Source organism: Tachyglossus aculeatus, chromosome 1 (genome assembly GCF_015852505.1).
Source record: "Tachyglossus aculeatus isolate mTacAcu1 chromosome 1, mTacAcu1.pri, whole genome shotgun sequence".
Taxonomy (NCBI): domain Eukaryota; kingdom Metazoa; phylum Chordata; class Mammalia; order Monotremata; family Tachyglossidae; genus Tachyglossus; species Tachyglossus aculeatus.
This window is the reverse complement of record NC_052066.1, coordinates 103,514,334-103,541,075: the sequence shown is the minus strand read 5'-3', so window position 1 is coordinate 103,541,075 and position 26,742 is coordinate 103,514,334. Positions and strand designations below refer to the sequence as shown.

General features: G+C 49.0%; 1 protein-coding gene across 1 annotated transcript; it reads left to right on the top strand.

Annotated features, from left to right (window-relative positions):
• Positions 1-387: 387 nt before the first annotated feature.
• COMMD2 (COMM domain containing 2) lies at positions 388-24,458 on the top strand. The gene is made up of 5 exons (XM_038751523.1): positions 388-651; positions 1,882-1,959; positions 11,806-11,888; positions 14,224-14,397; positions 23,920-24,458. The coding sequence occupies exons 1-5, from the start codon at positions 585-587 to the stop codon at positions 24,115-24,117; spliced, it is 600 nt and encodes a 199-aa protein (XP_038607451.1). The 5' UTR covers positions 388-584; the 3' UTR covers positions 24,118-24,458.
• The last annotated feature ends 2,284 nt before the right edge of the window (positions 24,459-26,742 follow it).

Genomic DNA, 26,742 nt, shown 5'->3' with positions numbered 1-26,742 from the left:
TTTATTTATTTATTTTACTTGTACCTATCTATCCTATTTATTTTATTTTGTTAGTATGTTTGGTTTTGTTCTCTGTCTCCCCCTTTTAGACTGTGAGCCCACTGCTGGGTAGGGACCGTCTCTACGTGTTGCCAATTTGGACCTCCCGAGCGCTTAGTCCAGTGCTCTGCACACAGTAAGCGCTCAATAAATCCGATTGATGATGATGATAGATGCCGTCATTATTACGATTATTACTTCGCGCGCCCTCTGCCGGCGGGGAGCGGGATGGCGCCGGAGCGGGCGGACCGGAAGTGGGGAGGAGGGACGAGCGGGGGGGGCGGCCGGAAGGGGGCGCCCCTCATTCATTCATTCATTCATTCATTCATTCACTCACTCACTCCTCACTCATTCACCCCATCGCCTTTATTGAGCGGTTCCTGTGTGCGTGGCGCCGTACTGAGCGCTCGGGAGGGACGAGTGGGCAGCAGAGCGAGGCGGTCGTTCATCCCGTCGTCTGGACTGAGCGCTGACAGCAGTGGACTGAGCGCTTGGGAAGCCCAGGCCGGCCGCAGAGAGAGACGGTCCCTCCCCCAGCAGCGGCCATGCTGCTGGTCCTGTCGGAGGAGCACAAGGAGCACCTCGCCTTCCTGCCCACGGTGGGCGGCGACGGTCAGTCCGGGGGGAGGGGGGAGGGGGGAGGGTGGAGGAGGGAGGGGAGGGAGGAGGGAGGGGAGGGAGGAGGGAGGGAGGACGGAGGAGGAGGAGGAGGCTGAGCAGGGCCCGCCTGTCGTTGCAGGGAGGATGGATGGAGGATGGAGGGGAGGGAGGAGGGAGGATGGAGGGGAGGGAGGAGGGAGGATGGAGGGGAGGAAGGAGGGAGGATGGAGAGGAGGGAGGGGGGAGGATGGAGAGGAGGGAGGGGGGAGGATGGAGAGGACAGAGGAGGAGGAGGAGGCTGAGCAGGGCCCGCCTTTCGTTGCAGGGAGGGAGGAGGGAGGATGGAGGGGAGGGAGGAGGGAGGAGGGAGGGGAGGGAGGAGGGAGGATGGAGAGGAGGGAGGATAGAGGGGAGGGAGGAGGGAGGATGGAGAGGAGGGAGGATGGAGGACGGAGGAGGAGGAGGAGGAGGAGGCTGAGCAGGGCCCGCCTGTCGTTGCAGGGAGGATGGATGGAGGATGGAGGGGAGGGAGGAGGGAGGATGGAGGGGAGGAAGGAGGGAGGATAGGGAGGATGGAGGAGGAGGAGGAGGCTGAGCAGGGCCCGGCTGTCGTTGCAGAGAGGATGGATGGAGGATGGAGGGGAGGGAGGATGGAGGGGAGGGAGGAGGGAGGATGGAGAGGAGAGAGGAGGGGAGGATGGAGGGGAGAGAGGAGAGAGGACGGAGGAGGAGGAGGAGGAGGCTGAGCAGGGCCCGCCTTTCGTTGCAGGGAGGATGGATGGAGGATGGAGGGGAGGGAGGGGGGAGGATGGAGGGGAGGGAGGAGGGAGGACGGAGGAGGAGGAGGAGGCTGAGCAGGGCCCGCCTGTCGTTGCAGGGAGGATGGATGGAGGGGAGGGAGGAGGAAGGATGGAGGGGAGGGAGGATGGAGAGGAGGGAGGGGGAGGACGGAGGAGGAGGCTGAGCAGGGCCCGCCTGTCGTTGCAGGGAGGATGGATGGAGAGGAGGGAGGATGGAGGGGAGGGAGGAGGGAGGATGGAGGGGAGGGAGGAGGGAGGATGGAGGGGAGGGAGGGGGAGGACGGAGGAGGAGGCTGAGCAGGGCCCACCTGTCGTTGCAGGGAGGATGGATGGAGGGGAGGGAGGATGGAGAGGAGGGAGGGGAGGGGGGAGGGAGGATGGAGAGGAGGGAGGGGAGGGAGGACGGAGGAGGAGGCTGAGCAGGGCCCGCCTGTCGTTGCAGTGGTGGCCGAGTTCGGGCGCATCGCCGTGGAGTTCCTGCGGAAGGGGGCCAACCCCAAGGTCTACGACGGGGCCGCCAGTAAGTGGGGGGCACACGCCCCCGGCTGGGAGCCCACTGTTGGGTAGGGACCGTCTCTACATGTTGCCAACTTGCACCTCCCGAGCGCTTAGTACAGGGCTCTGCACACAGGAAGCGCTCAATAAATACAATTGATGATGATGATGATGACCCGGCCCGCCCCTTTCTGCCCATGCACTCACTCAGTCGGGTGGATGGGGCGCTTACCCTGTGCGGAGCGCTGGACTCGGCGCCTTCGTATTTACTGGCTCAGTGGAAAGAGCCCGGGCTTTGGAGGCAGAGGTCATGGGTTCAAATCCCGGCTCCGCCGCTTGTCAGCTGTGAGACTTTGGGCAAGTACCTTCACTTCTCCGGGCCTCGGTGACCTCATCTGGAAAATGGGGATTTAGACTGTGAGCCCCCTGTGGGACAACCTGATCACCTTGTAACCTCCCCGGCGCTTAGAACAGTGCTTTGCACATAGTAAGCGTTTAATAAATGCCATCATTTTCCCTTCAAGGCCCTACTGAGAGGTCACCTCCTCCAGGAGGCCTTCCCAGACTGAGCCCCTTCCTTCCTCTCCCCCTCGTCCCCCTCTCCCTCCCCCATCTTACCTCCTTCCCTTCCCCACAGCACCTGTATATCATCAATCATCAATCGTATTTATTGAGCGCTTACTATGTGCAGAGCACTGTGCTAAGCTGTATATATGTTTGTACGTATTTATTACTCTATTACTCTATTTTACTTGTACATATCTATTCTATTTATTTTATTTTGTTAGTATGTTTGGTTTTGTTCTCTGTCTCCCCCTTTTAGACTGTGAGCCCACTGTTGGGTAGGGACTGTCTCTATATGTTGCCAACTTGTACCACACAAGCGCTTAGTACAGTGCTCTGCACACAGTAAGCGCTCAATAAATACGATTGATGATGATACTGAGCCCTCACTGTGTGCAGAGCACCGTCCTCATTGCTTGGGAAGTACAAGTCAATCAGTCGTATTTATTGAGTGCTTCCGGTGTGCGGAGCACTGTACTCAGCGCTTGGAAAGTCCAAGTTGGCAACATCTAGAGACAGTCCCTACCCAACAGTGGGCTCACAGTCTAAAAGGGGGAGACGGAGAACAAAACCAAACACACTAACAAAATAAAATAGAATAGATGTGTACAAGTAAAATAGAGTAATAAATATGTACAGACATATATACATATATACAGGTGCTGTGGGGAAGGGAAGGAGGTAAGATGGGGGGGGTGGAGAGGGGGACGAGGGGGAGAGGAAGGAAGGGGCTCAGTCTGGGAAGGCCTCCTGGAGGAGGTGAGCTCTCAGCAGGGCCTTGAAGGGAGGAAGAGAGCTAGCTTGGAGGATGGGCAGAAGTCATTCATGCAGTCGGATTTATTGAGCGCTTACTGTGTGCAGAGCACCGGCCTCATTGCTTGGGAAGTACAAGTCATTCATTCAGTCGGATTTATTGAGCGCTTACTGTGTGCAGAGCACTGGCCTCCTTGCTTGGGAAGTACAAGTCATTCATTCAGCCGTATTTATTGAGCCCTTACTGTGTGCAGAGCACTGGCCTCATTGCTTGGGAACTACAAATCATTCATTCGTTCGTATTTATTGAGCGCTTACTGTATTTAGAGCACTGTACTAAGCGCTTGGGAAGTACAAGTCATTCATTGTCGTATTTATTGAGCACTTACAGTGTGCAGAGCACTGTCCTCAGTGCTTGGGAAGTACAAGTCATTCATTCGGTTGTATTTATTGAGCGCTTACTGTGTGCAGAACACCGTCCTCAGCATTTGGGAAGTACAAGTCATTCATTGTCGTATTTATTGAGCACTTACAGTGTGCAGAGCACTGTCCTCAGCGCTTGGGAAGTACAAGCCATTCATTCAGTCGTGTTTATTGAGCCCTTAGTGTGTGCAGAGCACTGGCCTCATTGCTTGGGAACTACAAGTCATTCAGTCGTGTTTATTGAGCCCTTAGTGTGTGCAGAGCACTGGCCTCAGCGCTTGGGAAGTACAAGTCATTCATTCAATCGTATTTATTGAGCCCTTAGTGTGTGCAGATCACTGGCCTCAGCGCTTGGGAACTACAAGCCATTCATTCAGTCGTATTTATTGAGCGCTTACTGTGTGCAGAGCACTGGCCTCGGCGCTTGGGAAGTACAAGCCATTCATTCGGTCGTATTTATTGAGCGCTTACTGTGTGCGTACAAGTCATTCATTCATTCGTCTTTATTGAGCGCTTACTGTGTGCAGAGCACTGGGCTAAGCGCTTGGGAAGGACAAGTTGGCACCACATGGAGGCCATAGGGTCCCTCGCCAACGACGGCCACCGTGGCCCCGCCCCTTCCCTTCCGGCCCCCTCTTGGCCCCGCCCCTTCCGGGCCCTTTCTAGGCCCGCCTCTGGCCCCGCCCCTTCCGGTCCCTTTCTAGGCCCCGCCCCTTCCTTCCCCTCTTAGCCCCGCCCCTCCCGGCCCCGCCCCCTTCCCGCCCATTCACTCATTCCGTCGTGTTTACTGAGCGCTCCCTGTGTGCAGAGCACTGGGCCCAGCGCTCGGGAAGCCCAAGTCGGCAACGTCGAGAGGCGGCCCCGACCCAACAACGGCCGCCCCCCCCGGCCCCGCCCCTTCCGGTCCTCTCTCCCAGCCACGCCCCTTCCTCATCCATTCATTCAGCCGTATTGATGGGGTGCTCAGTGTGTGCAGAGCACTGTGCTAAGCGCTTGGGAAGTACAAGTCGGCAACAGAGACGGACCCTCAACGACGGCCATTCTGGCCCCACCCCTTCCGGGTTCCCCAGGCCCCGCCCCTCGCTGCCCGTAGCCCCGCCCCTTTCCCCTGCCCCTCTCTGGGCCCCGCCCCTTCTGCTCCCATTCTGGCCCTGCCCCTCTCTGACCCCGCCCCTTCCGGTCCCTTCTATGGTCACGCCCCTTCCGGTCCCCCTCTTGGCCCCGCCCCTCCGGTCCTCCTATTGGCCCCGCCCCATTGTGGTCCCGCCCCTTCCGGTCCTCCTAGCCCCGCCCCATTCCTCTACTCATTCATTTATAATAATAATAATGATATTGCCAATAATATATATATATTGTATTTAATATAATATATATTATGTAATAATATATTAATATATTATAATAATATATATATAGCCAATTTGTACTTCCCAAGCGCTTAGTACGGTGCTCTGCACATAGTAAGCACTCAATAAATACGATTGATGATGATGATGATGATGATGATAATAATAATGATGGCATTTATTAAGCGCTTACTATGTGCAAAGCACTGTTCTTAGCACTGGGGGGGGGGGGGGATACAATTGATCAGATTGTCCCACGTGGGGCTCACAGTCTTAATCCCCATTTTACAGATGAGGTAACTGAGGGCCAGAGAAGTTAAGTGACTTGCCCAATGTCACACAGCTGACAATTGGCAGAGCCGGGATTTGAACCCATGACCTCTGACTCCAAAGCCCGCGCTCTTTCCACTGAGCCATGCTGCTTCTCTAATTTATCCATCCATTCATTCATCCATTCATTCAATCGTATTTATTGAGCGCTTACTGTGGGCAGAGCACTGGACTAAGCGCTTGGGAAGCACAAGTAGGCAACCAACGGGCTCACATTCAATCGTATTTATTGAGCTCTGACTGTGTGCAGAGCACTGTACTAAGCGCTTGGGAAGCGCAAGTCAGCAACATATAGAGACAGTACCTACCTAACAACGGGCTCACAGGAGAGAGGGGGGAGACAGACAACAAAACAAAACATGTAGACAGGTGTCAAAACCTTCAAAATATATAGAATTATAACTCATAATAACGGTATTTATTAAGAGCTTACTGTGTGCAAAGCACTGTTCTAAGCACTGGGGAGGTTACAAGGTGATCATGTTCATTCATTCATTGTCGTATTTATTGAGCGCTTACTGTGTGCAGAGCACTGTATTAAGTGCTTGGGAAATCCAAGTTGGCAACATATAGAGACAGTCCCTATCATCATCATCATCATCAATCGTATTTATTCAGCGCTTACTATGTGCAGAGCATTGTACTAAGCGCTTGGGAAGTACAAATTGGCAACACATAGAGACAGTCCCTACCCAACAGTGGGTTCACAGTCTAAAAGGGGGAGACAGAAAACAAAACCAAACATACCAACAAAATAAAATAAATAGGATAGATATGTACAAGTAAAATAAATAAATAAATAAATAGAGTAATAAATATGTACAACCATATATACATATATACAGGTGCTGTGGGGAAGGGAAGGAGGTAAGATGGGGGGGATGGAGAGGGGGACGAGGGGGAGAGGAAGGAAGGGGCTCAGTCTGGGAAGGCCTCCTGGAGGAGGTGAGCTCTCAGCAGGGCCTTGAAGGGAGGAAGAGAGCTAGCTTGGCGGAGGGGCAGAGGGAGGCCATTCCAGGCCCGGGGGGCGATGGCGGGACAGGCGAGAACGAGGCCTTACGGTGAGGAGATAAGCGGCAGAGGAGCGGAGGGTGCGGGCTGGGCTGGAGAAGGACAGAAGGGAGGTGAGGTAGGAGGGGGCCAGGGGATGGACAGCCTGGAAGCCCAGGGTGAGGAGTTTCTGCCTGATGCGCAGATTGATTGGTAGCCATTGGAGGTTGTGAGCCCTACCCAACAGCGGGCTCACAGTCTAGAAGGGGGTAGGGGGGGCTCACAGGCTTCATCCCCATTTTACAGAAGAGGGAACTGAGGCACTGAGAAGTTAAGTGACTCGCCCAAAGTCACACAGCTGACAGTTGGCGGAGTCAGGATCCGAACCCATGACCTCTGACACCGAAGCCTGTGCTCTGTCCACTGAGCCACGCAAATACAATAGTAAATATGTACAAGTAAAATAGAGTAATAAATCTGGACAGATATGTGCAAGTGCTGTGGGGAGGGGAAGGAGGTAGGGCGCGGGGGCAGTGGGGTGGGGAGGAGGAGAGAGAAAAGGGGTTCAGTCTGGGAAGGCCTCATTCAACCATGCAGAGCACTGTACTAAGCACTTGGAAAGTATAATTTGGCAGCATGTAGAGATGATCCCTACCCAACAACGGGCTCACAGTCTAGAGGGGGGAGACAGACAACAAAACGAACCATGTAGACAGGTGTCAATACCATCAGAATAAATAGAATTATAGCTATACACGCATCATTAATAAAAGAAATAGAGTAATAAATATGTACAAATATATACAAGTGCTGTGGGGAGGGGAATGAGGTAGGGCAGAGGGAGGGAGCGGGAGCCATGGGGAGGAGGAGGAGAGAAAAAGGGGGGCTCAGTCTGGGAAGGCCTCCTGGAGGAGGTGAGTTGGAGGAGGTGAGCTCTCCCTCCAACCCCGCCCCATCCAGCGCTTAGAACAGTGCTTTGCACATAGTAAGCGCTTAACAAATACCATCATTATTATCCTGTCCCCTTCTAGCCTCACCTCACTGGGGAAAGCAACGTGGCCTAGTGGATAGAGCCCAAGCCTGATAGTTAGAAGGTCATGGATTCTAATCCCCGGCTCTTGAGCTTGTCTGCAGTGTCACCTTGAGAAAGTCGCTTTACTTCTCTGGGCCTCAGTTACTTCATCTGGAAAATGGGGATTGAGAGTGTGAGCCCCATGTGGGACAAGGACTTGTCCAACCTGATTTGCCTGTATCCAACCCAGGGCTTAGAACAGTACCTGGTACATAGCAAGTGCGTATCAAATACTATAAATATTCTTATGATCATCCCTCTAGTTCGTCCTCACCTTCTTAATAATAATAATGGCATTTATTAAGCGCTTTCTATGTGCAGAGCACTGTTCTAAGCACTGGGGAGGTTACAGGGTGATCAGGTTGTCACACGGGAGGGCTCACAGTCTTTATCCCCATTTTACAGATGAGGTCACTGAGGCCCAGAGAAGTAAAGCGACTTTCTCAAGGTGACACTGCAGACAAGTTCCAGAGCCTCCTCCCCTCCTTAACTTCCATCTTCAACCGCTCACTCTCCACTGGTTCCTTCCCCTCTGCCTTCAAACATGCCCACGTCTCTCCCATCCTAAAGAAACCCTCTCTTGACCCCACCTCACCTTCTAGTTATCGCCCCATCTCCCTCCTACCATTCCGTTCCAAACTCCTTGAATGAGTCGTCTACACCCACTGCCTCGAATTCCCCAATGCCAACTCTCTCCTCGACCCCCTCCAATCTGGCTTCCGTCCCCTACATTCCACGGAAACTGCCCTCCCAAAGGTCACCAGTGACCTCCTGCTTGCCAAATCCAACGGCTCTTACCCTATCCTAATCCTCCTCGACCTCTCAGCTGCCTTCTTTGACACTGGGGACCACCCCCTTCTCCTCAACACGCTATCCAACCTTGGCTACACAGACTCCGTCCTCTCCTGGTTCTCTTATCTCTCTGGCCGTTCATTCTCGGTCTCTTTTGCGGGCTTCTCCTCCCCCTCCCATCCCCTTACTGTAGGGGTTCCTCTAGGGTCAGTTCTCAGTCACCTTCTGTTCTCTATCTACACTTACTCCCTTGGTGACCTCATTCGCTCCCACAGCTTCAACTATCATCTCTACGCGGATGACACCCAAATCTACATCTCTGCCCCTGCTCTGTCCCCCTCCCTCCAGGCTCGCATCTCCTCCTGCCTTCAGGACATCTCCATCTGGATGTCTGCCCACCATCTAAAACTCAGCATGTCCAAGACTGAACTCCTCGTCTTCCCTCCCAAACCTTGCCCTCTCCCTGACTTTCCCATCTCTGTTGACGGCACTACCAGCCTTCCCGTCTCACAGGCCCGCAACCTTGGTGTCATCCTCGACTCCACTCTCTCGTTCACCCCTCACATCCAAGCCGTCACCAGAACCTGCCGGTCTCACCTCCGCAACATCGCCAAGATCCGCCCTTTCCTCTCCATCCCAACTGCTACCCTGCTCGTTCAATCTCTCATCCTATCCCGACTGGATTACTGCATCAGCCTCCTCTCCGATCTCCCATCCTCCTGTCTCTCCCCACTTCAATCTATACTTCATGCCGCTGCCCGTATCGTCTTTGTGCAGAAACGCTCTGGGCATGTTACTCCCCTCCTCAAAAATCTCCAGTGGCTACCAATCAACCTACGCATCAGGCAGAAACTCCTCACCCTGGGCTTCAAGTCTCTCCATCTCCTCGCCCCCTCCTACCTCCCCTCCCTTCTCTCCTTCTCCAGCCCAGCCCGCACCCTCCACTCCTCTGCCCCTAACCTCCTCACCATGCCTCGTTCTCGCCCGTCCCGCCGTTGACCCCCGGCCCACGTCCTCCCCCGGGCCTGGAATGTCCTCCCTCTGCCCATCCGCCAAGCTAGCTCTCTTCCTCCCTTCAAAGCCCTACTGAGAGCTCACCTCCTCCAGGAGGCCTTCCCACACTCAGCCCCCTCCTTCCTCTCCCCCTCTCCTGCCTTACCTCCTTCCCCTCCCCACAGCACCTGTATATATGTTTGTACAGATTTATTACTCTATTTATTTTATTTGTACATATTTATTCTATTTATTTTATTTGGTTTTTATGTTTTGTTATGTTGTCTGTCTCCCCCTTCTAAACGGCGAGCCCGCTGTTGGGTAGGGACCGTCTCTATATGTTGCAAACTTGTACATCCCAAGTGCTTAGTACAGTGCTCTGCACACAGTAAGTGCTCAAAAAATACGATTTAATGAATGACTGAATTTCCTCTGCAAAGAGCATTGTATACAGTAGAGAAATTAGATGCTTACTACCCTCCCTCCCCCTCTCAACACACACCCTCCATTGCTCGGACTAAATGTTCCTAAAATAAAGTTGTACGTCCAGGTGAGTATTTATCTAGCCACCCAAGAGCTTGGACTGCGCATTAATAATAATAGTAATAATAAATAATAATTATAACAATAAAAAAGAATAATAATAAATGGGGATTAAGACTGTGAGCCCCACGTGGGACAACCTGATCACCTTGTATCCCCCCCCAGTGCTTAAAACAGTGCTTTGCACATAGTAAGTGCTTAACAAATACCATCCTTATTATTATTTAATAATAGTTATGGTATTTGTCAAGGGCTTATTATTGTACTTCCCAAGCGCTTAGTACAGAGCTCTGCACACAGTAAGCGCTCAATAAATACGATTGAATGTGCCAGGCACTGTACTAAACACTGGGGTGAATACAAGCAAACTGGGTTGGACCCAGTCCTTGCCCCACGTGGGGCTCACAGTCTCGATCCTCATTTTCCAGATGAGGTAACTGAGGGCCAGAGAAGTGAAGTGACTCGCCCAAGATCACACAGCAGACAAGTGGCGGAGCCGGGATTAGAACCCATGACCTTCTGACTCCCTAGGCCCGGGCTCTATCCACTAGGCCATGCTGCTTCTCACGTCCCCTGTAGACTGTAAACTCTTTGTGGGCGGGGAATGTGTCTGCTAACTCTGTTGTAGTCAACGCTCCCAAGCATTTAGTACAGTGCTCTGCACATGGTGAGCGCTTAATAAATACCACTGATTGATTGTGGTCAACCAGAGTGTGCTTGGCTATTTAAGGAGTTGGTCTTGAAAAATTGGGGTTAAGGTGGCCAGCCCAGGATTGGGCAATGTCTGTCTGACCCTTCTGCCTCCAAAATGCCTCCTACCCCAGGTGGTTTTTTTTTATAATAATAATGGCATTTTTATTAAGCGCTTACTATGTGCAAGGCACTGTTCTAAGCGCTGGGGAGATCACAAAGTGATCAGGTTGTCCCACGTGGGGCTCACAGTCCTAATCCCCATTTTACAGATGAGGTAACTGAGGCGCAGAGAAGTTAAGTGACTTGCCCAAAGTCACACAGGTGACAATTGGTGGAGCCAGGATTCGAACCCATGACCTCTGACTCCAAAGCCCGTGCTCTTTCCACTGCGCCACACTGCTTCTCTAATGGTATTTATTAAACGCTTACTATGTGCCATTCACTGTGCTAAGCAGTGGGGTAGATTCCAGCAAATCAGGCTGGACACAATCCACGTCTCATGGAGCTCACAGTCCTAATCCTCTGAGGTAACTGAGGCAGAGAGAAGTGATGTGGCTTGCCCAAGTTCACACAGCAGATGGGAGAAGCAGCGTGGCTCAGTGGAAAGAGCATTGGCTTTGGAGGCAGAGGTCATGGGTTCAAATCCCGGCTGCGCCAATTGTCATCTGTGTGACGTTGGGCGAGTCACTTAACTTCTCCGTGCCTCAGTTCCCTCATCTGTAAAATGGGGATGAAGACTGTGAGCCCCCCGTGGGACAACCTGATCATCTTGTAACCTCCCCAGCGCTTAGAACGGTGCTTTGCACATATTAAGCGCTTAATAAATGCCATCATTATTATTATTATTATTATGAGTGGCAGAGGCAAGATTAGAATCCAGATCATTCTGAATTCCAGTTGCAACTAAGGGTTGTAATGTAGCTCACCAATTCTGTAATTAGTACAGTGTTAAGCGCTTAGTACAGTGCTCTGCAAACAGTAAGCGCTCAATAAATACGATTGATTGTAATGCGCCGTTAGCAACCAAAGTGCTCATTGTGCGTGAGGCCCAGCATTCCCTTTGGAACTTTTAACCTTGTAACCTCCCCAGCGCTTAGAACAGTGCTTTGCACATAGTAAGCGCTTAATAAATGCCATTAAAAAAAACTTTATGGCAAAACCATGGCTGTGGGGGGTATTGGGGTGCTCACGGAGAAAAGCAAAACCAGGTTTTTAACATGGCTAGCTGATGAAAGAGCATGCACATTAAGATTAAGCGCTCAATAAATATGATTGATTGATTGATTGATTTCACTTTCAGGAAAATTCAATGTGAGTAGTGACAAAATACGATTGATTGATTGATTGATTGATTGATTTCACTTTCTTTCAGGAAAACTCAACGTGAGTAGTGACACAGTTCAGCATGGAGTGGAAGGATTAACGTATCTTCTCACTGAGAGTTCAAAGCTTATGGTAAGGCCCGGCAGGCATTATTCCCTGTTAGCTTTCAGCAATGCCAAAGAAAAACGGTATAAAGTATTCTTGTCAGCTGTCAGAGCTGGTCTGTATGGGATGAGCGTGTTTTATGGAATGTTTTCCGTGCCAAATCTGCGCAGGAGAAGCACGTGCTAAGTCCTTCCATTAGGAGTGATTGGATTTTGTAGGTGAAATCGGCCAATTTCCTCCATTTCCCCTTCAACTTGCCCAGTGGCCTCGTGGAAAGGGCACCAGATTGGGAGGCAGGAGGCCTGGGTTTTAATCCCAGCTCCCCCAGTTTGTTTTTTAAATGGTGTTTGTTAAGAATTACCATGCCACACACTCTACTAAGGGCTGGGGTAGGTCGATCAGTAAATCGATTTACTGAGCACTTACCGTGTGCAGGGGGCTGTGCTAAGCAAGCGGGAGAGTACAACGCAATAATAAAACACTCATTTCCTGCCCCTAACAAGTTGACAGTCTGGAGTTTACAATCTAGAAATACAGGCAAATCAGGTTGGACACAGTCCCTGTCCCCCGTGGGGCTCGCGGTCTTAATCCCCATTTTACAGATGAGGTAACTGAGGCCCAGAGAAGGGAATCAATCAATCAATCAATCAATCGTATTTATTAAGCGCTTACTGTGTGCAGAGCACTGTACTAAGTGCTTGGGAAGTACAAGTTGGCAACATATAGAGACAGTCCCTACCCAATAGTGGGCTCACAGTCTAAAAGGGGGAGACAGAGAACAAAACCAAACATACTAACAAAATAAAATAAATAGAATAGATATGTACAAGGAAAATAAATAAATAAATAAATAGAGTAATAAATATGTACAAACATATATACATATATACACGTGCTGTGGGGAAGGGAGTCGAAGTCGATTAGGGATAGGAGAAATAGTACAGTAGGAGAATATTTGCGTAAATATTGTGGGGTTGGGGTAAGTGTTTTCTTTCCCACATGTGTTCCTGTCTCGGTTGATAATTTTTGGAGATTTGGGGTAGGAGTTGTTTTGGAGAAGTGAAGCAGCGTGGCCTGGTGGAAAGAGCTCGGGCCTGAGAGTTAAATAATAATAATAGTAATAATATAATAATGATGGCATTTGTTAAGCACTTACTATGTGCAAAGCACTGTTCTAAGCACTGGGGGGATACAGTGTGATCAGGTTGTCCCACGTGGGGCTCACAGTCTTAATCCCCATCTTTACAGATAAGGTAACTGAGGCTCAGAGAAGTTAAGTGACTTGCCCAAGGTCACACAGCAGACTTGTGGTGGAGCTGGGACTCGAACCCATGACCTCTGACTCCAAAGCCCGTGCTCTTTCCACTGAGCCACGCTGCTTCCTAATCCCGCTCAGCCACTTGTCTGCTGTGTGACCTTGGGCCAGTCCCTTCACTTCTTTGGGCCTCACTTACCTCATCTGTAAAGTGGGGATTAAGACTGTGAGCCCCGTGCGCGATACAAACCGTGTCCAACTGATTAGCTTGTAGCCCCCCCAGTGCTCAGTTCAGTGCCTGGAACATAGTAAACCCTTATCAGATACCATTAAAAAGAAAGTTTCCTTACTAAAAAGTGATCTTTCCTTTAATCTATTAGAGAGTATACCGTAACAGACTCTTTTACGGGACTTGAAACTTGTAAGTCATATTTTTCTTGACTAGTATTATAACGACTGTGAAGACAGGTTTTGTTTTCTCAATTAAAAAGTTCACTCATGTATTCATTTATTCAATTGCATTTATTGAGCACTTACTGTGTGCAGAGCACTGTACTAAGCGCTTGGAAAGTACAAGTCGGCTATAGATAGAGACGGTCCCTACCCAACGACGGGCTCACAGTCTAGCAGGGGGAGACAGGCAACCAAACAAAACATTTAAGCAGGTGTCAAGACCATCAGAATAAATAGAATTACAGCTATATACACATCATTAATGAAATAAACAGAATGATAAGTATATACAAATAGACACAAGTGCTGTGGGGAAGGGGGGAGGAGAAGGAGACTGGCACTGTTCTAAGCGCTGGGGAGGTTACAAGGTGATCAGGTTGCCCCACGTGGGGCTCACAGCGTTAATCCCCATTTCACAGATGAGGGAGCTGAGGCCCAGAGAAGTGAAGTGACTGGCCCAAAGTCACACGACCGACAAGTGGAGGAGCCGGGATTTGAACCCGTGACCTCTGACTCCAAAGCCCGGGCTCTTTCCACTGGTGGAGGGGGCAGCCCAGCCCCCTGCTGCCGCCTCGCCCGCCCCTTCTCTGCGTGAAAGCTCGGCACGGCTGCACTTGGCTGTTTTTGTTCTGTTCTGTTTTTGTTCTCTCCTAGATTTCTGAACTGGATTTCCACGACTCTGTGCTGGTTTTGGGATTCGGGGAAGAACTGAACCAGTTGCTGCTTCAGCTTTACCTGGACAACAGAAAAGAGATCAGAATCCTACTGAAGGAGCTGGCGCCCGACCTCCCCAGTTACCACAACCTTGAGTGGAGGCTAGATGTGCAGGTATGATGACTATTTACTAGAAAATCTGAACATTTTTCTACCTACTATTAAGGTCTCACACCCTATATATTTCTCTTCCTTAAATCCCATTATTTTAAGATAGTCATATTTTTAGTCAGTCAATTGTATTCATTGAGCACTTACTACTACTGGAGAAGCAGCGTGGCTCAGTGGAAAGAGCCCGGGCTTGGGAGTCAGAGGTCATGGGTTCTAATCCCGGCTCCGCCACTTGTCAGCTGTGCGACTTTGGGCAAGTCACTTCACTTCTCTGGGCCTCAGTTACCACATCTGTAAAATGGGGATTAAGACTGTGAGCCCCACGTGGGACAACCTGATCATCTTGTATCGCCCCCCAGCACTTAGAACAGTGCTTGGCACAGAGTGAGCGATTAACAAATATCATTATTATTATATTGATAATAGGAATTGTGGTATTTAAGTGCTTACTATGTGCCGGGCACTGTACTGAGCGCTGGGGTGGATACAAGCAAATTGGGTTGGACCCAGTCCCTGTCCCCCATGGGGCTCTCAACCTTAATCCCCGTTTTACAGATGAGGAATCGGAGGCACAGAGATTTCTCTGACTTGCCCGAGGCCACACAGCTGACAAGTGACGGAGTCGTGATTAGAACCCATGACCGTCTGAATCCCAGGCCCATGCTCTATCCATTATGCCATGTCATTTCCCCGTGTGTAGAGCACTGTACTAAGCGCATGGGAGAGTACAGTGTAACAGTATAACAATAATAATAATGTTGGTATTTGTTAAGTGCTTACTTGCTTGGCACTCTTCTAAGTGCTGGGGGAAGTACAAGGTAATCAGGTTGTCCCACGTAGGGCTCACAGTCTCCATCCCCATTTTACAGATAAGGTAACTGAGGCTCAGTGAAGTGACTTGCCCAAGGTCACACAGCTGACAAGTGGTGGCACACATTCCCTGCCCACAGCGAGCCTACCATCTAGAGGGGGAGACAGACATTAATATAGATAAAGAAACTACAGGCTTGTACACAAGTGCTGTGGAGCTCATTCATTCATTCATTCAGTCGTATTTATTGAGCAATTAATGTGTGCAGAGCACTGTACTAAGCGCTTGGGAAGTACAAGTTGGCAACATATAGAGACGGTCCCTACCCAACAGCGGGCTCAGTCTAGAAGGGGGAGACAGACAACAAAACAAAACATATAAACCAAATAAAATAAATAGAATAAATATGTACAAGTAAAATAAATAAATAAATAGAGTAATAAATCTGTACAAACATATATACATATATACAGGTGCTGTGGGGAGGGAAAGGAGGTAAGGCAGGGGGGGATGGGGAGGGGGAGTGGGGGGAGAGAGCTCATGTTCATGAGCTCATGTTTTTATGCCCCGGCTGAACAGCCCACTTACTAGTAGTAATCTTGCGATTAAAAATGGCTCACCTTTATTCTGACACCTGACTTTTGACAAGGCCTCTGGGCCCAGATTCAAATTTAGAAGGATTTTTTTTTTCCAATACAATTTTTCTGTCCAGGGCATGGTTCAGAGACACTGCCCCCCGGGTGCCTGGCCCAGGGGTCTGTTCCAACTCGACCTGGGACAGCTTGGCAAAGCATCGTGCCCACAGTCTCTTTCCAGTCACGGGACGGGGGAGGACTTCCATTCATTCATTCAGTCGTATCTATCAATCAATCAATCAATCAATCGTATTTATTGAGCGCTTACTGTGTGCAGAGCACTGTACTAAGCGCTTGGGAAGTACAAGTTGGCAACATATAGAGACGGTCCCTACCCAACAGCGGGCTCAGTCTAGAAGGGGGAGACAGACAACAAAACAAAACATATAAACCAAATAAAATAAATAGAATAAATATGTACAAGTAAAATAAATAAATAAATAGAGTAATAAATCTGTACAAACATATATACATATATACAGGTGCTGTGGGGAGGGAAAGGAGGTAAGGCAGGGGGGGATGGGGAGGGGGAGTGGGGGGAGAGAGCTCATGTTCATGAGCTCATGTTTTTATGCCCCGGCTGAACAGCCCACTTACTAGTAGTAATCTTGCGATTAAAAATGGCTCACCTTTATTCTGACACCTGACTTTTGACAAGGCCTCTGGGCCCAGATTCAAATTTAGAAGGATTTTTTTTTTCCAATACAATTTTTCTGTCCAGGGCATGGTTCAGAGACACTGCCCCCCGGGTGCCTGGCCCAGGGGTCTGTTCCAACTCGACCTGGGACAGCTTGGCAAAGCATCGTGCCCACAGTCTCTTTCCAGTCACGGGACGGGGGAGGACTTCCATTCATTCATTCAGTCGTATCTATCAATCAATCAATCAATCAATCGTATTTATTGAGCGCTTACTGTGTGCAGAGCACTGTACTAAGCGCTTGGGAAGTACAAGTTGGCAACATATAGAGACAGTCCCTACCCAACAGCGGGCTCACAGTCTAGAAGGGGGAGACAGACAACAAAACATATAAACCAAATAAGATAGAATAAATATGTACAAGTAAAATAAATAAATAGAGTAATAAATCTGTGCAAACATATATACATATATACAGGTGCTGTGGGGATGGGGAGGGGGAGTAGGGAGAGAGAGCTCATGTTCATGAGCTCATGTTTTTATTCCCCGGCTGAACAGCCCACTTACTAGTAGTAATCTTGCGATTAAAAATGGCTCACCTCTATTCTGACGCCTGACTTTTGACAAGGCCTCTGGGCCCAGATTCAAATTTAGAAGGATTTTTTTTTTTTCCAATACAATTTTTCTGTCCAGGGCGTGGTTCAGAGACACTGCGGCCCGGGTGCCTGGCCCAGGGGTCTGTTCCAGCTCGACCTCGGACAGCTCGGCAAAGCATCGTGCCCACAGTCTCTTTCCAGTCGGGCCTGGGGAGGACTTCCATTCATTCATTCAGTCGTATCTATCAATCAATCAATCAATCGTATTTACTGAGCGCTTACTGTGTGCAGAGCACTGTACTAAGCGCTTGGGTAGTCCAAGTTGGCAACATATAGAGACAGTCCCTACCCAACAGTGGGCTCACAGTCTAAAAGAGCGGTTACCGTGTGAAGGGCGCTGGACTAAGCGCCAAACAGATACGTTCCCCGCCACCTTCCCGACCGTCAGCCCCTACAAACTGCGGCTCTGTGGACCTTCCCTCTGTGCCGCACCAAGGTGCGAGAAGGAGCTCTCTCTTTCCAGGCGTGAATAATGCGCCAATCGCTCTTGAGCCCAGGTGCAGCAGCATCCCATCCCTTTTAGACTGCAAGCCCACTGCTGGGTAGGGACCGTCTCTATATGTTGCCAACTTGTACTTCCCAAGCGCTTAGTACAGTGCTCTGCACACAGTAAGCGCTCAATAAATACGATTGATGATGATGATGATCCCATCCAGCCAGGGAACCGTCGCTACATCATCAGCCTCCGTTTCCTCAGCTGCAAAATGGGGATTCAATCCCCGGTCTCCCTCCTACTTAGACTGTGAGCCCCATGTTCTGACCACTGTGGCTGACCTCCTTAACTTTAGGTTTTTTTATTGCATTTAGTAAGCGCTTACTATGTGCAAAGCACTGTTCTAAGCGCTGGGGAGGTCGCAGAGTGATCAGGTTGTCCCACGGGGGGGCTCACAGTCTTAATGCCCATTTTACAGGTGAGGTAACTGAGGCCCAGAGAAGTGAAGTGACTTGCCCAAAGTCAATTGGCGGAGCTGGGATTTGAGCCCATGACCTCTGACTCCAAAGCCCGGGCTCTTTCTAGCCCAGCGCTTAGAACGGTGCTTGACACATAGTAAGCACTTAATAAATTCAATGATAATACTAATAATATCGCTAGCCTTCCGAGCTTTGCCCAGACCAGCCTATCTGCCTGGAGCCAGCCCAGGTGATTTGCTCCGCCTCCCCTGGGAATGGAGGATCCGTGTAACTTTGGAGACAAATCCGCTTCCGTGGCGAAAAAAAAAGTAGATTGCTCATGTGGGAGAGGAAGCACTTCATCGTCATCATCATCCTCATCTTCAGTGGTATTTATTGAGTGCTTACTGTGTGCAGAGCACTGTACCGACTGCTCGGAGAGAACAATCCAACAGAGTTGGTAGACACGTTCCCCGCCCACAAAGAGCTTCCAGCCCGGAGGGGGAGACAGACATTCGTATAAATAAATAATTTTTAATATGGAATTTCTAGATAGGAATGCAGAAGCTGTCCCCTTCCATCTTTCTGGAACAGCGGTTCCCATCCGCGTGGCGTGCCGACGGTTCCAGCAAGGCTTGGGGCAGAATGAAGGGTGGTTTCCCCGCGCACCACTCACATGTCAAAGACCAAGAGTTGGGGTCGCTCCTTCTTTTTCTACATATGTATGTGCCTACTGGCCTGATATTCCTGTGATTGGCTGCTTCTAGTCATTCATTCATTCAATCGTATTTATTGAACGCTAACTGTGTGCAGAGCACTGTACTAAGCTCTTGGGAAGTACAAGTTGGGAACATATAGAGACGGTCCCTACCCATTCTAGAAGTCATTTCACTTCCACCGCGTAAAGTCTGCCCCTTCCGTGGAAAGAGCCTCGACTTCACGGGAGGCTTTGAAGGCACCCAGGTGTCCTTGGAGTGAAAGGCCACTGTTTCCTTCTGCTGTTTCATAGAGAACATGGTGGGGGATTTTCACGCGGTGGTAAGTCAGGAAAGTTAGGCACTGCTGGTCCCCCAGCATTTCCTCTTTGCCCTCTTCCCCCATCCTTTCCCTCCGCCCAGCGGCGTCCACCTCCCTGTCTCCTTTTGGAACAGATCTGGGTTCTTCGGGACGCTTGCAGGAGTAATTTTAGGATGATCTTTTGGGAGCCAAAAGATGGAGAGCGGTAGGCCAACCCTTTCTTCCCGTCAGTCCCTGGGAACCGGAGGGGAAGCCGGGAGGACCTCCCCAATTCCATCTCCATCCTTTTGGGGAGTAGCCAGAGACGACTCTTGCCCTACCAGATAATGCTCAGACTGAAAAGCTTGAGGATCAGTGACTGACGCAAAACCCTCTCCGTTGGGGAGCATCTTCCCGATGGCCTGTAGGACACTCTTTACTTATTTATTTTTAATGGTATTTGTTGAGCACTTACTTTATGCCAGGCACTTTGCTAAATTCATTCATTCAGTCGTATTTAATCAATCAATCAATCAATCGTATTTATTGAGGGCTTACTGTGTGCAGAGCACTGTACTAAGCGCTTGGGAAGTACAAGCTGGCAACATATAGAGACAGTCCCTACCCGACAGTGGGCTCACAGTCTAGTCACAGTCTTACCATGTGCAGAGTACTGTACTAAGCGCTTGGAAAGTACAATTCAGCAGTAAAGAGAGACAATCCCTGCCCACACCGGGCTTAAGTCTAGAAGGGGGAAATAGTAAATGCTGGGGTAGGTACAAGATAATAGGGTTGGATGCAGTCCCTGTCCTATAAAGAAGCAGCGTGGCTCAGTGGAAAGAGCCCGGGCTTTGGAGTCAGAGGTCATGGGTTCTAATCCCAGCTCCGCCAAGTGTCAGCTGTGTGACTTTGGGCAAGTCACTTCACTTCTCTGTGCCTCAGTTACCTCATCTGTAAAATGGGGTTAAGACTTGAGCCCTTTGTGGGATAACCTGATCACCTTGTACCTCCCCAGCACTTAGAACAGTGCTTTGCACATAGTAAGCACTTAATAAATGCCATCATTATTATTATTATTATTATTATTATCATTATTATTATTATTATTATATAGCACTGTCTTAAATCCCCACTTTCCAGATGAGGTAACTGAAGCCCAGAGAATAATAATAATAATGATGGCATCTATTAAGCACTTACTATGTGCAAAGCATTGTACTAAGCGCTTGGAAAGTACAATTCAACAGTAAAGAGAGACAATCCCTGCCCACACCGGGCTTAAGTCTAGAAGGGGGAAATAGTAAGTGTTGGGGTAGGTACAAGATTATAGGGTTGGACGCAGTCCCTGTCCTATAGAGAAGCAGCGTGGCTCAGTGGAAAGAGCCCGGGCTTTGGAGTCAGAGGTCATGGGTTCTAATCCCAGCTCCGCCAAGTGTCAGCTGTGTGACTTTGGGCAAGTCACTTCACTTCTCTGTGCCTCAGTTACCTCATCTGTAAAATGGGGTTAAGACTTGAACCCTTTGTGGGATAACCTGATCACCTTGTACCTCCCCAGCACTTAGAACAGTGCTTTGCACATAGTAAGCACTTAATAAATGCCATCATTATTATTATTATTATTATTATCATTATTATTATTATTATTATATAGCACTGTCTTAAATCCCCACTTTCCAGATGAGGTAACTGAAGCCCAGAGAATAATAATAATAATGATGGCATCTGTTAAGCACTTACTATGTGCAAAGCATTGTTCTAAGTGCTGGGGAGGTTACAGGGTGATCAGGTTGTCCGACGGGGGGCTCACAGTCTTAATCCCCATTTTCCAGAGGAGGGAACTGAGGCCCAGAGAAGTGAAGTGACTTGCCCAAAGTCACACAGCTGACAGTTGGCGGAGCTGGGATTAGAACCCACGACCCCTGTCTCCAAAGCCCGGGCTCTTTCCACTGAGCCCCGCTGCTTCTCTGAAGTAAAGTGACTTGCCCAAAGTCACCGAGCGGGCAAGTGGCAGGGCCGGGATTAGAACCCAGGTCCTCCCGACTCCCAGGCTGGTGTTCTTTCCATTAGGTCACGGTGCTTGGCATTTGGCCAAACGGCCACAGCCTTCCAGCCACGGTATGTGGGTCGGGAGGCGTGAACGGATTGTTTTTCCTGAGGGAAGTCGTGATTCCCTTTTCCCAACGGCCTTTTTGAGAAGAGCAGAGGCGGCTAGCTAGCTGAGATGCTTTAGACCCAGCCCCACCTGGAGACATAGGGGCAGCTAAGTGATCTCTGCCCGTACGGACAATCCTAGTGCTTATTGCACGGAGAAGCAGCGTGGCGCAGCGGAAAGAGCCCGGGCTTTGGAGTCGGAGGTCATGGGTTCGAATCCCGGCGCCGCCAACTGTCAGCTGGGTGACTTTGGGCAAGTCACGCAGTCACTGTGTGAGCCCACTGTTGGGTAGGGGCCGTCTCTATATGTTGCCAACTTGTGCTTCCCAAGCGCTTAGTACAGTGCTCTGCACACAGTAAGCGCTCAATAAGTATGACTGAATGAATGAATGAATGAATGAAAGTCACTTCACTTCTCTGTGCCTCAGTTACCTCCTCTGTAAAATGGGGATTAAAACTGTGAGCCCCCCTGTGGGACAATCTGATCACCTTGTAACCTCCCCAGCGCTTAGAACAGTGCTTTGCACATAGTAAGCACTTAACAAATACCATCATCATCATTATTATTATTATTATTACTGACTCCCAAGCGCTTAATACAGTGCTCTGCACACAGTAAGCACTCAAAAAATGCCAAAGATTGTGCTAGAATCGTACTTTAAGGAAGGGTTCTTGGTGACCTCAAAATGTCAGTCCAGAGAAGCAGCGTGGCTCAGTGGAAAAGAGCCCGGGCTTTGGAGTCAGAGGTCATGGGTTCAAATCCCAGCTCCACCAGTTGTCAGCTATGTGACTTTGGGCAAGTCACTTCACTTCTCTGGGCCTCAGTTCCCTCACCTGTCAAATGGGGATGAAGACTGTGAGCCCCCCGTGGGACAAACCTGATCACCTTGTATCCTCCCCAGCGCTTAGAACAGTGCTCTGCACATAGTAAGGGCTTAGTAAATGCCATCGTTATTATCTTCTCAGTACCCAATCTACTTTCTCCGCCATGGGATCTGGGCCGTTGTTTTAAAAGTACATATGCTGTTTGAGATCCAAATCCATAAAGGGTACTGTTCCGGGGATTCTTTTCAAAGCTTAAAACCTTCCAATAAAAAGGCTCAATAAAAAGACCACCGGAGGGCAAGAACCCTAATTTCAGCCACCACAAATTATCAGGGTTCCCGGTTCCTGCTCAACTGGACTCTTGCAGATTGCGGGAGTTTGTAAAATTTGATGAGGTTGAGAGAGTGCACAACTAGACACATAATAATATGTTAGACCCGTAGAAGCTGAAAGGAAAACAATCAATCAGTTGTATTTATTGAATATTGAATTCTTCTAGACTGTGAGCCCACTGTTGGGTAGGGACCGTCTCCATATGTTGCCAACTTGTACTTTCCAAGCGCTTAGTAGAGTGCTCTGCACACAGTAAGCGCTCAATAAATACGATTGATGATGATGCTCAACTGGACTCTTGCAGATTGCGGGAGTTTGTAAAATTTGATGAGGTTGAGAGAGTGCACAACTAGACACATAATAATATGTTAGACCCGTAGAAGCTGAAAGGAAAACAATCAATCAGTTGTATTTATTGAATATTGAATTCTTCTAGACTGTGAGCCCACTGTTGGGTAGGGACCGTCTCTATATGTTGCCAACTTGTACTTCCCAAGCGCTTAGTACAGTGCGCTGCACACAGTAAGCACTCAATAAATACCATTGATTGATTGATTGAACACGCTCTGTTGTGGAGCTCTGTACTAAGTGCTTGGGAGAGTACAATATAACTGAGTTGGTAGACATGTCCCCTGCCCTCAACGAGCTCACAGTCTAAAGGGGGAGACAGACGTTAGTGTAAATAAATAAATTACGGAAATATGCATAGAACTGTGGGGATGAGGGAGGGGGTGAATAAAGGATGGAAATTCCAATGCAGGGCCAAAAGAGTTACCTTTAAATGGCCTGATTCTTTAGACCTGATTAATTTTTGTGTTTGTAGCCTCCCCAGCACTTAGTACAGTGCCTGGTGCATAGTAAGCGCTGAACAAATGCTATAATTATTATTATTATTTTGGGGTTGTTTGTGCTTTTACTACCGTCTAGACTTGTAAGCTCGCAGTGGTCAGGGCACGTGTCTACCAATTGCTTTATATTGTACTCTCCCAAGTGCTTAGCACAGTAAGCGCTCAATAAATATGATTGATTTCCAATTGCATTATGTTGTACTCTCCCAAGCGCTCTGCACACAGTAAGCGCTCAATAAATCTGATTGATTTTTAATTCACCACGATAACTCAAGGGTAAAGGAATTAGCGTTGCAGCTAATCTTATTACCCAGTAGCATTTGTGTCACCTGGGATCAGTACATTTTCATTTATGTACTTACGGCTTTAGGGGACTTTAAGGTGTTCATTCATTCAGTCCATTTATTAAGCACTTACAGTGTGCAGAGCACTGTACTAGGCGCTTGGGAAAGTGCAGTACAATGCTAAACAGTGATACTCCCTGCCCGCAACGAGCTCACAGTCTAGAGGACAAAGGACAGAGGTGTCAATATGCCCATTTTTATTGAAATAGCTTTAGCACATTGAAAAACCTAACAGCCGGTCATTACGGTAGTAGTTGGTTAGCATCAACCACCCTGATCGTGAAGAGCTCCGTTTTCAAATGGACGTTTTGGGGGAAAAAAACCCAAAACCCCGTACTTTTTGGCATCGAACGTATCGCGCGTATAACTCTAATCGCCCCTTCCACCGAAACGACCAGCTGGCGAGCCGAAGTCTGAGGCAGCAGATCAAACCGGCCGTGACGGTGAAGCTCCACCTCAGCCAGGACGGGGAGCAGAGGACCGAAGTGCTGCAGACGGACCCGGCCACGCTGCTCCACCTGATTCGCCAACTGGAGCGGGCGCTGGGGGAGATGAAAACCAACCACTGCCGGAGAATCGTCCGCAACATCAAGTGACGGTTCAGCAAAGCTCGCCGGCCACCTCCTCCGATCATTTACCGGGCGTTCGCTGCCACCCCGATAACCAGCTCAAGCGAAGCTCCTCTCGGCGCTAGCTTCCTAGCGGTCCGATCGATGTCTTCGGACTTCAGGTGGGTTTCGAATGTGGACCGCGTACCGAGCCATCGCCTAAAAGCGACCGAGAGTTGTTCATCCGTTCCGTCTATGTTTATCGCTACCTCTCGGTACAGCGGGTTCACCTTTAGCTCCTCAATTGAATATGTTCTCTTTTGCTTTTCCTTCTGACCTGATGTATCAAATATGGAAATAAAAAGTCACCTTGACTAATTCAGATCAAGCTAATTCAACTGACTGACTTTTTTTTAAAAAAAGAAAAGAAACCGATTATAAGTTTTTCACAAATGCTTAAGGGACTGAGTGAAACATCTCGGCCTAGTGGAAAGAGCATCTTGGCACAGTGGGAGTCAAAAGACCGGAGTTCTGATTCCAGCCACCTGCCTGCTGTGTGTTCTTGGGCAAGTCACTTCGCTTCTCTGGGCTTCAGTTTCCTCACCTGTAAAATGAGGATTCAATATCTGTTCTCACTCCTACTTAGACTGGGAGCCCCAGTGTGGGACAGGGACTAAATCCAACCTGATTATTTTGTAAATACCGCAGTTCTTGAGACATAGGAAGCGCTTAACAAGTACCACTGGTATTATTCAAAATGTTCAAATTAAGCAGCCTGGTCAAAGCTGGTCTTTCTCCTGCATTTCTGGGTGAGAAGCAGCGTGGCGTGGTGGATAGAGCACGGGCCTGAGAGGCAGAAGGTCATGAGTTCTAATCCTGACCCCCCCCACTTGTCCGCCATGTCACCTTGGGCAAGTCGCTTCACTTCTCTGGGCCTCAGTTACCTCATCTGGAAAATGGGGATTAAGTCAGTGAGCCCCACATGGGACGGGGACTGGGTCCAACCAGATTTGCCTGTATCCACCCCAGTGCTTAGTACAGTGTTTGGCACACAGTAAGCACTAAGCAAATGCCATAATTGTTATTATTCCACAAATGAAGCAGCTTCACTCTCTTCAGAGGCAGGGTTATTTTTCATTCATTCATTCGTTTAATCGTATTTTTGAGTGCTTACGGTGTGCAAAGCACTGTACTAAGCGCTGGGGAGAGTACAATTTAGCAATAAATGAACACACTCCCCGCCCACAAGAGCTTACACTAGGACCTTGCTCTCTTTGGTTGGTGCGCCTTCCATCTTAGTGCCATTCAAATCCCGGCTCCGCCAATTGTCAGCTGTGTGACTTTGGCAAGTCACCTGACTTCTCTGTGCCTCAGTTCCCTCATCTGTCAAATGGGGATGAAGACTGTGAGCCCCCTGTGGGACAACCTGATCACCTTGTAACCTCCCCAGCACTTAGAACAGTGCTTTGCACATAGTAAGCGCTTAATAAATGCCATTATTATTATTATTATTATTCTCTACGAAGTCGGGGGCCCTTGTGTTAGACAGTCAGGCCTCAGGTCAGACCCGAGCATTGCAGATAATGGGAGCAGGGCCTCTGGTCCTCCCCACCCCGTCAGAAGCGATGGAGACATCCTGGAAGGCGACGGACTCGAATATAGTGAGAAAACTCTTCCCCTTCCTCCCTCGTGACTCTGGGAGGTGCAGGAAGGTGAAGGCGATTCTTTTGGCATTTTCTTTGCCGAGACTGCCTGCTCTCCTGAGACTCAGCCGAAAGACATTTCCATGTAAAACACTTCTTTCTGCTCAAGGTTTACCTGGAATTAGAGCTAAGGGGTGTTAACTGGGGGGAATTTTTAGGCTTAAACCTTTCTTTAAGCAAAACTTTCAGGCAGCTATGTGGCTAAAGCACTTCCGGTAATCAGACCATCCACTGGACACCTGCAGTTTTAAACACTGGGGGCATTAAATGTTACCTCATGGATCTCAACTTTGATCTCTTCTGTTGTGATCCTTTCCAGTTTGTCATATTGATTGATTCATGACTTTCGTCATTGTCTCGTTTGGGACTCTGGTTTGGCTGAGGTCACTAGGGACTTCACAAAACCCTCAACTGGGTCCTAAATAATCAGTGGTATGTACTGAGTCCTTAATGTGTGCAGAGCACTGTATTATCAATCAATCAATCGTATTTATTGAGAGCTTACTGTGTGCAGAGCACTGTACTAAGCGCTTTGGGAAGGACAAGTTGGCAACATATAGAGACGGTCCCTACCCAACAGTGGGCTCACAGTCTGTATTAAGCACTTGGGATACACAATTCCTGCCCACAAGAAGTTTAGGGTCTACCGGACTAGGTAGACATTGGAATAAATTCATTCAATCGTATTTACTGAGCAATTACTGTGTGCAGAGCACTGTACTAAGCGCTTGGGAAGTACAAGTCGGCAACAGATAAAGATGATCCCTACCCAACAATGGACTCACAGTCTAGAGGGGGGAGACAGACAACAAAACAAAACTTGTAGACAGGTGTCAATATCGTCAGAACAAATAGAATTATAGCTATATGCACATCATTAACAAAATAAGTAGAATATTAAATATGTACAAGTAAGATAAATAGAGTAATAAATCTGTACAAATATATACAAGTGCTGTGGGGAGGGGAA